The 11009-nt window shown below is 46.2% G+C and overlaps 1 protein-coding gene across 2 annotated transcripts; it reads left to right on the top strand.

Annotated features, from left to right (window-relative positions):
* Window positions 1–45: 45 nt before the first annotated feature.
* On the top strand, window positions 46–10809 carry Bzw1 (basic leucine zipper and W2 domains 1). 2 transcript variants are annotated; one of them, XM_010617575.3, is made up of 11 exons: window positions 46–140; window positions 2756–2932; window positions 4611–4705; window positions 5316–5381; window positions 6133–6268; window positions 6759–6868; window positions 6983–7153; window positions 7520–7666; window positions 8362–8500; window positions 9036–9158; window positions 9502–10809. In XM_010617575.3, exons 1-11 carry the CDS (start codon window positions 77–79, stop codon window positions 9531–9533), a joined length of 1260 nt encoding a protein of 419 aa, XP_010615877.1. In that variant the 5' UTR covers window positions 46–76; the 3' UTR covers window positions 9534–10809. The 2 variants fall into 2 exon arrangements, with proteins under 2 accessions (XP_010615877.1, XP_019062103.1); XM_019206558.1 differs by lacking the exon at window positions 46–140 and having other exon boundaries at window positions 2855–2932; window positions 4611–4616.
* The last annotated feature ends 200 nt before the right edge of the window (window positions 10810–11009 follow it).

Genomic DNA, 11009 nt, shown 5'->3' with positions numbered 1-11009 from the left:
CGCCGGGACCTGGACGGGAGGTGGCAGCGCGGGTGCGCTGAGGCCTCTTGTCTTCTCTCCTCCTAGGGTGTCTTTTATGAATAATCAAAAGCAGCAAAAGCCAACGCTATCCGGCCAGCGTTTTAAAACCAGAAAAAGAGGTAAGTACATTTCAGAATCTTCACCAAACTTCCAAGTATCTTATGATCCGTACATGGTACTAAAATCCCAAGAGAAAGTAACGGGAAAGAACCTGAATTTGTTTCGCAGCGTTGGCACATACACCCTTAGTGTTTCTACAGCTTTCTCAAACTTTTGAAGTTTCTCGTGCTGGGTATCTATCTCTTAAGTAGATTGTTGAGTGTTTTTAGTGTAATGTTACCTTTTATAAGGCCTTGTTTTACTGGCCAGCAGTTTTCATTTATGCAAACCTGCTTAAGTAAAGAGGTTAATTTTTTAAGAAAAAGGAGCTTCTGGTCCGGGGATTTAATTTAGCTCAGTGGTTCCACCGCCTGCCTTGCATGCAGAAGGACCTGAGTTAGATCCCCGGTACCAAAAAAAAAAAAGGAGCTTCTAGCCGGGCATGGTGGTGCACGCCTGTAATCCCAGCACTCAGGAGGCTGAGGCAGGAGGTTCGCTGTGAGTTCGAGACCAGCCTAGGCTACACAGTGAGCCCAGGTCAGACTCAACTATATAGTGAAACCCTGTCTCAAAAAAAAAAAAGGAGCTTCTAATGTCATTTAATTTCACCCAAATTTTGGGAGCATGTGTGCAAGAGAGGCTGTCAGAGTGGTCTGATGGTACAGCTCTTAACGTAGCTTGCAGGAAGCGGAGGAGTCTCCTCAGTCCTTGTAGAAGTTATTATAGAATAGAATTCATATGGTGATGTCTTGAAATATTTGTTACAAATGTAGTAATAAAAGGATTATCTTAGGGTTGTGGATGTAGCTCTGTGACTGAGCCCTTCCTTGGTGTGGCTTGGGGTTCAATCCCCAGCACCACACACACAAAAAATTATTGTAACCACTTTTTACATTAATGGGTATACTTAAGGGAAATTTTTCACTTCATTTTTCTGCTTGTTATTAGTATATATTTATGATGCACATAGTATTAAGTGAATGTTAAGTTTGTTATTGAGGCCTTGTACTAGTACAGAGCTAAGTAAGATCTGGTCTTGGATATATTTGGTGTTGAGTTTAGTGTTTTCCTGCATTTTTAAATGTTTGAAAGCACTTATTTAACCGCATATGACAGAAAGATTTGAGAAAGTGAGGACTAAGTCAGCTACTGGATATAAATTATTTTTCTGCCTTGAGTGACAGACACTGTGAGATGCCTGTCACAGAATATGTATCATCTTTCTCCAAACAGGAGGTATAAACTAGAGCATCTCGGCGGTGGTAAAAGTGGTTACTAGTGTTACACTTATGCACATGGCAGCAGGCAGGCACCCTTTTTGTTAGCATCAGAGAGTTGCCCTTCCCTGACTGCAGTGAAAGATCACTCTGAGCCTCCCGCTGTTGAGGAGGAGGGGCCTGGTTAGGGTGGATAGCCCCGTTTTCCCCAGCTGAGAGAACGGCCAAAGACACAGGACCCTTTGTTCTAAAACCAGGAAAGACGGGGCAAAGAGAAGAATTTGCTGCTTCTTGCTGTGTGAAAATTGAAATGTATCTAACCCTGGCCAGGGGCTGGAGGTGAGGCACAGAGGTAAGAGGTAGACCTCTTGCCTGTTGTGCGAGAGGCCCTGGGTGCCATCCCTAGCACCATACACATAGACTTGCACAGTGTGAAAGCTGCTCGGTGAGGGCTAGGTGTGCCCAAGGTGCTGTGTGCTTTCTGCTTTACGTTCCTTCTCATTCACAGCAGCTCTGTGAGAACAAGCAGTGTTCTCAGCCGCATTTCACCGTAGAGGAAGAAGGCTACGCCCAAGTCCACAAAGTTATGTTGTGTTGGGATTGCAGGCAGGCAGTTCATCTCCAGAACTCCGGCGCGGCGCTGCTAACCAGTATCATCTCCTGGTTACCTGATTTTACTGACTCAGTTTTCTTTCTGAATAATGGAAACAAAATCCACCTCTTGACATTAATGGAGAGCAGTGTGCCCAGTACTGTTTCTAGCATACATATATTTGATAGTCGCAGACTTTGCAACGATTATAATAAATACAATAAGTTGTAAACTCTCACAGGTGTACTGTATAAGGATCACTTTTTTCCACCGTAACAAATCCGACTTACATTCTCCTGAAACAGAACTTACTTGTAAGTCAGGAACTTACTGTACCAAATGACTGGTCATATTAAAATTGTATGCACATTTAAAGAAAACTAAGACCTCTGCTATAGGAGCAGAATTTCACGGGAATAAATCCAAACACTAGCACATGTAGTTCCCTTAAGAGATTTGTTTGGAAAAGTAGAAGAGCCACGTAGTTCCTGTGACTGGACCATCCAGCATTGTATGTGCATAACTGAAGAAGGTATGGTTCGTCTCTTGTCATGTTTTTTTGTTTGTTGCGAGTCTTTTTTTTTTTTTTTGGTACCGGGGATTGAACTTGGGTCCTTGTGCTTGTGAGGAAGGCAGTGGAACCACTGAACTAAACCCATGCCCCACAAGTCTTAATCTGTGTAGTTTGTGTTTGTGCTTTTTTCAGATAATGAAAAAATTTAATGGTGAAGAATTTAATAAACTTATCAACAATTTCAGAAAGTGATGGCTTGTGGCACTTTGGTTAGCCTTTGAGACTAAATGTTTTGGATTTTCCCCCTCCCAGATGAAAAAGAGAGGTTTGACCCTACCCAATTTCAAGACTGTATTATTCAAGGCTTAACTGAAACTGGGACTGATTTGGAAGCGGTAGCTAAGTTTCTTGATGCTTCTGGAGCAAAACTTGACTATCGCCGGTATGCAGAAACACTCTTTGACATCCTGGTGGCTGGTGGAATGCTGGGTAAGTGATTTGGCAGGCATAATTTAAAGAATTATGGTAAATCTAAAATACAAGCTTTTGCGCAAACCTTCCAGCAGGGTGATTTTTGATTGTGTTGTACTTTGTTTCTATGGCAGGAACCTTTTCTGTTCTTTTTCTCCCAGGTCAGGATAAGTTATTAGGCGACCCTTCCCTTGAGCCTTGTGTTCAAAGTCTGTGACACAGCCATCACCCTTGGAGATAATTTTTCTTCTCTGATACCCAAGTTCCTACAACATCTTCGGAAGTCCTTGTCACCAAAAATCTATTTTAATAGATGTAATGGAATATAAAACTACTTAGAATGTTTTTAGAGTTTTAGTGTGTTGACCCTCAGAGCCAAGCTATAAGGAAATCAGAACACTGTTTGTGTACATGCAGAATGGAACCTGAGAGGGCTGGGGATTTAGTTCAGTGGCTCTGCCGCCTGCCTTGCAAGTATAAGGTCCTGAGTTCAATCCCTGGTATCAAAAAAAAAGAATGGAACCTGAGAAAAGCTCACTGTGATACTTGGGAGGCTGAGGCTGGAGCCTGCATGTGTGAAGCCAGCCTGGAAAATTTAGCAAGACCCTGTCCCAAAAAAGGAAAGGGGCTGGGGATTACCTCACTGCCCAGCCCTAGGTCCAATCTCCAGTACCACCACCAAAAATTATATGTGTATGCATTTTTTTTAAATTATATGACTGGTGGAATCAGGAACTTAAAATTAATATGTGCTAATTCATGCCTAGTCACAGGAATATTTATTAATGCTAATGATTTATAAGAAATGTGAAATGTTTTTACAGCTATTCATAGTACTGCTATATGCAAGACTTTGCTTTTTTTTTGGCTTTGAGACAAGGTCTTACTGTGTAGGTGGGGCAGGGGGTGTGTACTTGACCAGACATGCTCCTGCCTCACTCAGCCTTCTAGTTGTTGGTATTGGAAGCGCATGTCACTGGGCCTGGCTGAAATACTTTAAAGAGCCAGGCGTGATGGTGCATGCCTGTAATCCCAGCACTCAGGAGGTTGAGGCAGGAGGATTGCTATGAGTTCGAGGTCAGCCTAGGCTACATAGTGAGTTCCATGTCAGTCTCAACTACATATTGAGACCCTGTCTCAAAAAAAAAAAAAAAAAAAAATCTTTTAAGAGAGATTTACTAAGGGAAGTTTCAGGCACGTCCTAAAGAACGTCTGGTGTTATCCAGCTTCAGTTACTAACAACTCAGTCCTGCTTCATCTGTTCCCACAGGTTTAGCCCCTCCTTAATTTGCTAACCTGCACTCTCCAGCCTGGAGGTTATGACAGCACACCCTCTTTGGAAGCTGAGAAGGCTTCTGTGTGTGCAGAGTCACAGGTCGGCTGAGTGTGGCTGCCAGCTGTGCTCAGTGCTGGGCCTCTGGTGCGTTCTCTTTGGGCAATGTAGGTAGTGTTACACTCTATTCCAACATAGGAAACCAATCAGCCACGTCCCTTCTGACAAGTGGTATTGCTTTTAATTTGTGTTGTTTTTTTGTACCAGGGATCCAGGCGCTGTACCACTGAGCTAAGTCCCCAGCCCTAATTCATGTTTTCAAAGGTTACCTTTTTTTATATTGAAAGTCTTTATGGAAAATAAGGTTGAAATGATTGTGGGTTTCACGTGAAGGTCATGTGCATTTTCTGTGAATGCCCTCAGCCCCAGGTGGCACCCTGGCCGACGACATGATGCGTACAGACGTCTGTGTTTTTGCAGCACAGGAGGACCTGGAGACCATGCAGGCGTTTGCACAAGTGAGTGAGAGGCTGCTGTCCGGCCCGTCTGACACTCCAGGGGTGTTCTTTGAAGGTCAGGGTAGTAACTTCAGTGAGGGAAGTCCATCTTAAGTTTTAAGAGTGCTGTCCTTGGTGCAATCAGAGACTTTAGCTATATTAGGGAGAGTCAAACATAAAAAATTATATTAACTCTTTGTGTTTAAGAAAAATGTTAATCTGAAAACGCATAGCAGTTTCCTGTTAGATTTCTGTAGTTGAACTATTCTGCATGCAGCTGTTTTTTAAGATAAATGAATTCTAGGCAGATTAACTTCTTAATCAGGATCTCTTTTGAAGGTGTCATGTGTAGGGATGTTTTTATTACTAAGAGCAAAGAATTTAAATGCATGTAGCCCGGAAATTATCTACATCATTAGAAAGTGGGGAACTGTTCTGTCCCTGTTAATGGCTTGTTTTTGAGCAATAATTAGTCCTTTAATGTGCAACACACAAACCCATTGAGGGGGACTGTTAAGCATTAATGTGAGGGCCACATTGGGATGGTGGAAGTAGCATAAACGTGTAAGCTGTTCTAGCCAGTGAAAGGCTCACTTTGCTGTTCTAGAAATAACTTTGATGTCCTTCCTAGGTTTTTAACAAGTTAATCAGGCGCTACAAATACCTGGAGAAAGGCTTTGAAGATGAGGTGAAAAAGGTATGTGGAGGGGCTGGGATGGTGTCAGTGGTGGAGCGTGTGCTTGGTGTACTTGAGGCCTGGGTTCAGTCCCCAGCACCAAGACAAAAGAAAAAAAGAATAAGGCCAGAAAGGGTAATGTTAAATCCTGAGTCTGTCACGGACTTGATGTCATTTTAGATACATAGGTAGACTCTCACTGAACTGTAGTTTGGGGGAGTATATAATCTGAGTTGATTTAAGTTTTTAACTTGAACCTGGTACAGTGGTACACACCTGTATTCCCAGCATTCAGAAGGCTGAGGCAGGAGGATGGCCTTGGGTTTGAGGCCAGCCTGGGCTGCATAGTTCAAGACCAACCTGAACCCCAGCCTGAATGACAGAGCTTTGTGTCCAAAGAGCAGAGAATGTAGCTTAGTGGTAGAGCCTTCACCTCGCATGCGTGAGGCCCTGGGTTCCATCCCAGATACCACTGGAAAAGAAAAAAATTTAGCTTTTTTGGTGCTTGAGTCCCATTGTTAAATATTTCATGAGTAGTTGGGCAGAACACCTGGTAATACATCTGTGGAGACAAGGCAGTGCTATAGTGAATCATGTGCTGTTTGTAAGGCCTCTGAGGTAAGTTTTGCTATCCCCATTTTTAATGTTTGCCCAAAGCCCTATTGCTGCTGTGAAGGGCACTTGGAGGGACTGGTAACGAATACACTGTGCATCACTGCTTCTCTTACTGGGCTGCAATTCTTCTTTTAACCACCAGTTGTTTGTTTTACAGCTGCTGCTGTTCTTAAAGGGTTTTTCTGAGTCGGAGCGGAACAAGTTGGCCATGTTGACAGGTGTGCTGCTGGCTAATGGGACTCTCAACGCATCCATCCTTAACAGCCTGTACAACGAGAACCTGGTGAAAGAAGGTGACCTGTGGGTGGCCAGGTCCACCTGGCACTGGGGGGTGGGGCAGCAGGCGCTGTGGGGAGCTGATGGCCAGAGCAGGGCTCTGCGCACACCTTCCTGTCTCAGCAGAGAGCAGGGTGTGGGTGCAGTGTGCTGTGAGTAGCACAGTGAGCAGATTCCGCCAGCAGGGGACTCGGGGAGTCTGATGCCAGCTACAGAACATTAGCACAGAAAGCCCGGTTTTATTTTTCCTAGAGTACTGGGTATTTAATGGTCCCTTTAGTTCTCAAAGCAGCCTCTCGCATGTGGAAACTGTTGTCATCTTGGAGTTCACCTCTGGAAACACGGAGGCAGCACTTGGCAATTGAGAGCATGGAGCGGGGTGCAGTGGTGGCCAAGGACAGTTAGGGCTCAGCAGGGGACAGCCAGGACAAGCTGGGGAATTGAGGCAGGGGCCGAGCTGTGAAGCCCAGCGCACTCCGGTAAGTCAGCTCCTCTCTCCTTTGACAGGGGTTTCAGCAGCATTTGCTGTGAAGCTCTTCAAATCCTGGATCAACGAGAAAGACATCAACGCGGTGGCTGCGAGTCTTCGGAAAGTCAGCATGGACAACAGGCTGATGGTGTGTGGCTTTTCCTCCTTCCTGTCTTCACCTGCGCACATCATAAGAGGAAATGTTTTTTCAAATCCCAGTGTTTTTCTTAGTATGATGTGCGAGGTCAAATTCCCCTTGTAGGAACTTTTTCCCGCCAATAAGCAGAGTGTGGAGCACTTCACAAAATACTTCACTGAGGCGGGCTTGAAGGAGCTGTCTGAGTACGTCCGGAACCAGCAAACCATAGGCGCCCGGAAGGAGCTGCAGAAGGAGCTTCAGGAGCAGATGTCCCGCGGAGACCCGTTCAAGGACGTAAGCACCCTGGTGTGGCTGTGTCCAGCCTCAGGTTTGCTCTTGAGAAACACGTGTCCCCAGAAATCTGCTTACCGGCGTAGGTGAGGGGCTGCACCTCTGCTCCAGCCGTCTCCCTGAGCCGGGCTGGCACCGGGCTGATGCCTGTGGTTGGCAGCTCCTGCCGCTTGGGGGCCTCCCAGCCAGTTCCTGTAAGAACTGAGGTTGAAACTCAGGTCCCTGCCCCTTCCAGAGACTGTGTTTATGGTGCCATGTGCTGGTTGGCCAGTAACATGGGGAAGTATTTCTGTGCTCTTAGAAAGGCTTGAAGTTGGTGTAGAAATAGTGTGTGAAACTGACTTCTGCTACCGAATTCCTCTGTTGTAGATAATTCTGCATGTCAAGGAGGAGATGAAGAAGAACAACATCCCCGAGCCGGTAGTGATTGGGATCGTCTGGTCGAGCGTGATGAGTACGGTGGAGTGGAACAAGAAGGAGGAGCTTGTAGCGGAGCAGGCCATCAAGCACTTGAAGGTGAGGCCAAGCCCTGGGAGGGCGGGTGGCACCCCGGCCACGAAGCACTTCTAAGCCTGACTCGGGCTTAATTTGGTTCTCAGGTTGCAAAACAGAAACAGGTTGTATGTTTATGTTCCTTTTTTTTTGGCACCGGGAACGGAACTTGGGTCCTTGCGCTTGAGAGGCAGGCACCAGAACCATTGCGCTAAATCCCTGACCCAGAAACAGGTTTTAAAGTGGTATAGGCCTAGCCACGCGGCGTTGGTGCACACCTGTAGGTCCAGCACTCCAGGAAGCTGAAGCAGGACGGTCAAAATTTTGAGCCCAACCAGAGCAACTTAGCCACTTAGTGAGATCGTGTCTGAGAAAGGAGCTAAGGGTGAAGCTGAGGGCAGGGGCTCTGTGTTCAATCCCCAGTACCACGCCAAAAAAAGGAGAAGCCTGCAAGTTGATGTTTGCTACTGAGCGAATCTTGGAAAGTAGGACTCTTTTGTTTCCTCTAAAATATTAACACTCTTTAGCAGTTGCCTGAAATGCTTGTAGAAGCGTGTTTGTATGATATATATGCTTGGATTTTTCTGCATTCCCGTTTTCATTTCTGGTAAGCAAATCAGGCCTAGTGAGCATGAGGGCCGGGTCGCGTCCTGTAGTGACTGAGAGTGTGGATGACAGTCATTTGGTGGGTGACGGTCTCTCCTCCTTTCCTTGGAAAGCAATACAGCCCTCTCCTCGCTGCCTTCACCACCCAAGGCCAGTCCGAGCTGACTCTCTTGCTGAAGATCCAGGAGTATTGCTACGACAACATCCACTTCATGAAGGCCTTCCAGAAAATAGTGGTGCTTTTTTACAAAGGTAACGCAGAGCACCAGCGCCAGGCCTTCACCCCACCCAGTGTCGCTGACCCTGGGCCCCCCGGCCAGTTCAGGTGCTTGCATGTAGCCCAGCTCCAGTTGCTGCCCCCTCTGGAGCCCGTTTCAGGAACCGCACTAAATCTGTGGCACAGCCCACGCAGGCATCAGCCGACTGGCTGTGATGTGGTTTAAGCTTCTGTGTTGGTGAGAGCAGCCTTGGTCTCCACGTGTTCTGCCTGAGTTTCCGCAGTGCTTTTGTGTTTGGGATCTGCCCAGTCCCGGCCCCATGACTGGCCGCAGTGGGTTACTGAGTGCCCTCGGCCTCCGCAGTTCTCCCCACATTGCAAGTTCATACCTGGGCGACAGGTTGATAATGTCTCTTGAAATTGACTGTTGAAGAAACCAGTGTTTGAACACAGTTTCTCGACGGCAGCAGAATAACCGTTCGTGGTCTGCCAGGCGGGCATTTGTGCCTCAGTCGCCCCCTCTGCCAGATCCAGGTGTGCCTGCTGACGAGCCATGTCTTCTCTTCACAGCCGAGGTCCTGAGTGAGGAGCCCATTCTGAAGTGGTACAAGGATGCACACATGGCCAAGGGGAAGAGCGTGTTCCTGGAGCAAATGAAGAAGTTCGTGGAGTGGCTCAAGAACGCGGAGGAAGGTCAGTCCTCTGCATACAGCTCTGGGCACAGCTTCACCACACACTCGCCTCTGGCTGTTCCTGCTCTGAGTCTCACTTAGGCTTGTGGGTGATTAAGACAGGCGGGAGAATAAGACAACAGTGCAGTGTGTTGGCCACTCAGCCATAGCTCTGCACACCTTCAGGAAGGAAGTTGAGAGTTTAACAACACTTACTACTTTTGTGGTGTCTAAATGAATACTTCTGAACAGCCCTCTCATCCAAGTGAAAGCTTCGCAGAACTCCCGGGCTGTGGTAACAGGCGGCAGCTCGGTGGTGGGAGCCTGTGCTCTCCGGCGCTTGACTGCATTTTTCCCCTTTCCAGAGTCCGAGTCTGAAGCTGAAGACGGTGACTGAGTTTTGAACCTGCGTCCTCAGTAAAGCAAGCAGGGGTGTAGATAAATGTCATATCTCATGTGTCCTGGTTCGTACATCTTCCTACCTCCCTGTATCAAGCATGATAGAAGGGCTTTCGTGGCAAACTTTATTTTAACTGTTTCTATGGTTACTGGAAGTGTTTAGTTCCTAAAACCATGTTTTAAGTATTACAGGAGCTATAGATTCGAATCTAACGTTGCATCATTAGTCTTTTCAGTTCTCTTCTACCTCCTGTATTTTCTACTGTAATAATGTAATTTAAGGCCTTCCATGATGAACAGTTCACATTGTTCCCTGGGTTTTCTATATATAAACAGTTTTCAAGATATGATTTGGTTAAAAATAATTTGTTATAAAATTTCTGTTTGCAAATTAAACTGTAAAAGTATCCAAATTCTCAGAAGCCCGTGATTTGTGTGATAATTCACTTGTCCAGAGAGCCCTGCTCATCACCGAAGTCTCTTACTCAGTTCATCAGCACGAATCCTGAGTGCCCGGACCACTGCTTGCATGTTAGCATTTTCTTGCCGCCTTAGCCCCAGATGTCCTTAAATTCAGTTATCTACTGTCTGGATTTCATCCTTAGTGAAGCCATGGAGAACCGACTTGAGAAATTCCAGAATCAGAGGCAACAGAGGTGGTGGGGAATCGTTTCCTGCTGAGAAACTTCTGCAGTCAGTTAACGGATGGGTTTTCTTTCCATACAGCCATTTTCAAATGTACCTTAGGAAAGTGTTGTCACTTAAAACATTTTATGCTCAGAGTGCACTTAGACTGATAGGAAAGAACTTCGCAGGGTATGTGAGTGGTAGAGGAAGTAGCTGTGCTAAAGCCAGGAGTTTCTGACAGTGGAGAGTGAGGTCAGCCTGCTCCGTTGGAGCCTTCAGGGCCTGCTTCCTGTGCCTGGTGAGCTGTTGAGGTCAAGAAGCAAGCACGGTCCTGTGTCTCCAGCCGCTCAGCCGTGTCTCCTGCCTAGGCCTGGAACATTCCCCAGCTGCCAAATACTTGTAGATGATTGATCCTAGATGACTTTAATGCCCTCCTTTTCATTTTCCTCTGCTCTCGCTGCTGCCTGTCTGTGGGTCACGGGTTGTGTTCTAGTGACCATTGTGAAGCTTCTTCACTCGCAAGGAACTACTAGCCCAGGACCGATGCCACTGGAGACTGAGCGGAAGTCGCCCCCTTTCAAGGTGCCATTCTCCTTAGCCAAGACCATGGTGTTTAAAACTCGTCTTGACAGAGGAATGTGTAAAAACAATTTGAAATAAAGGTATAACAACCTTAATAAGAGCATTAGAACTGATTATATTGTGAATGGAGTAAAACTGTTAAATGAGTAACTCGATTAATTTTTCATGCACCGGCAAAAATGTATTCACTAGATTTCTATGTAGTGATCCGCTTTGTAATTTGTAGTCCTCAAAAGACCGTCTTTTTTTTTTTTTTTTTTTTTTT

This window comes from Fukomys damarensis, unplaced genomic scaffold (genome assembly GCF_012274545.1).
Source record: "Fukomys damarensis isolate Sample0158 unplaced genomic scaffold, DMR_v1.0_HiC HiC_scaffold_26, whole genome shotgun sequence".
Lineage (NCBI taxonomy): Eukaryota > Metazoa > Chordata > Mammalia > Rodentia > Bathyergidae > Fukomys > Fukomys damarensis.
This window is presented reverse-complemented; position numbering and strand designations above follow the sequence as displayed.

What these genes read in the sequence shown, in the direction of transcription:
- Bzw1 (XM_010617575.3), top strand. Translation starts at nt 77, where the DNA reads ATGAATAATCAAAAGCAGCAAAAGCCAACGCTATCCGGCCAGCGTTTT. An exon ending in AGGCCATCAAGCACTTGAAG is followed by an intron (nt 7,667 to 8,361) that starts GTGAGGCCAAGC and finishes TTCCTTGGAAAG; the next exon opens with CAATACAGCCCTCTCCTCGC. An exon ending in AGTGGTGCTTTTTTACAAAG is followed by an intron (nt 8,501 to 9,035) that starts GTAACGCAGAGC and finishes TTCTCTTCACAG; the next exon opens with CCGAGGTCCTGAGTGAGGAG.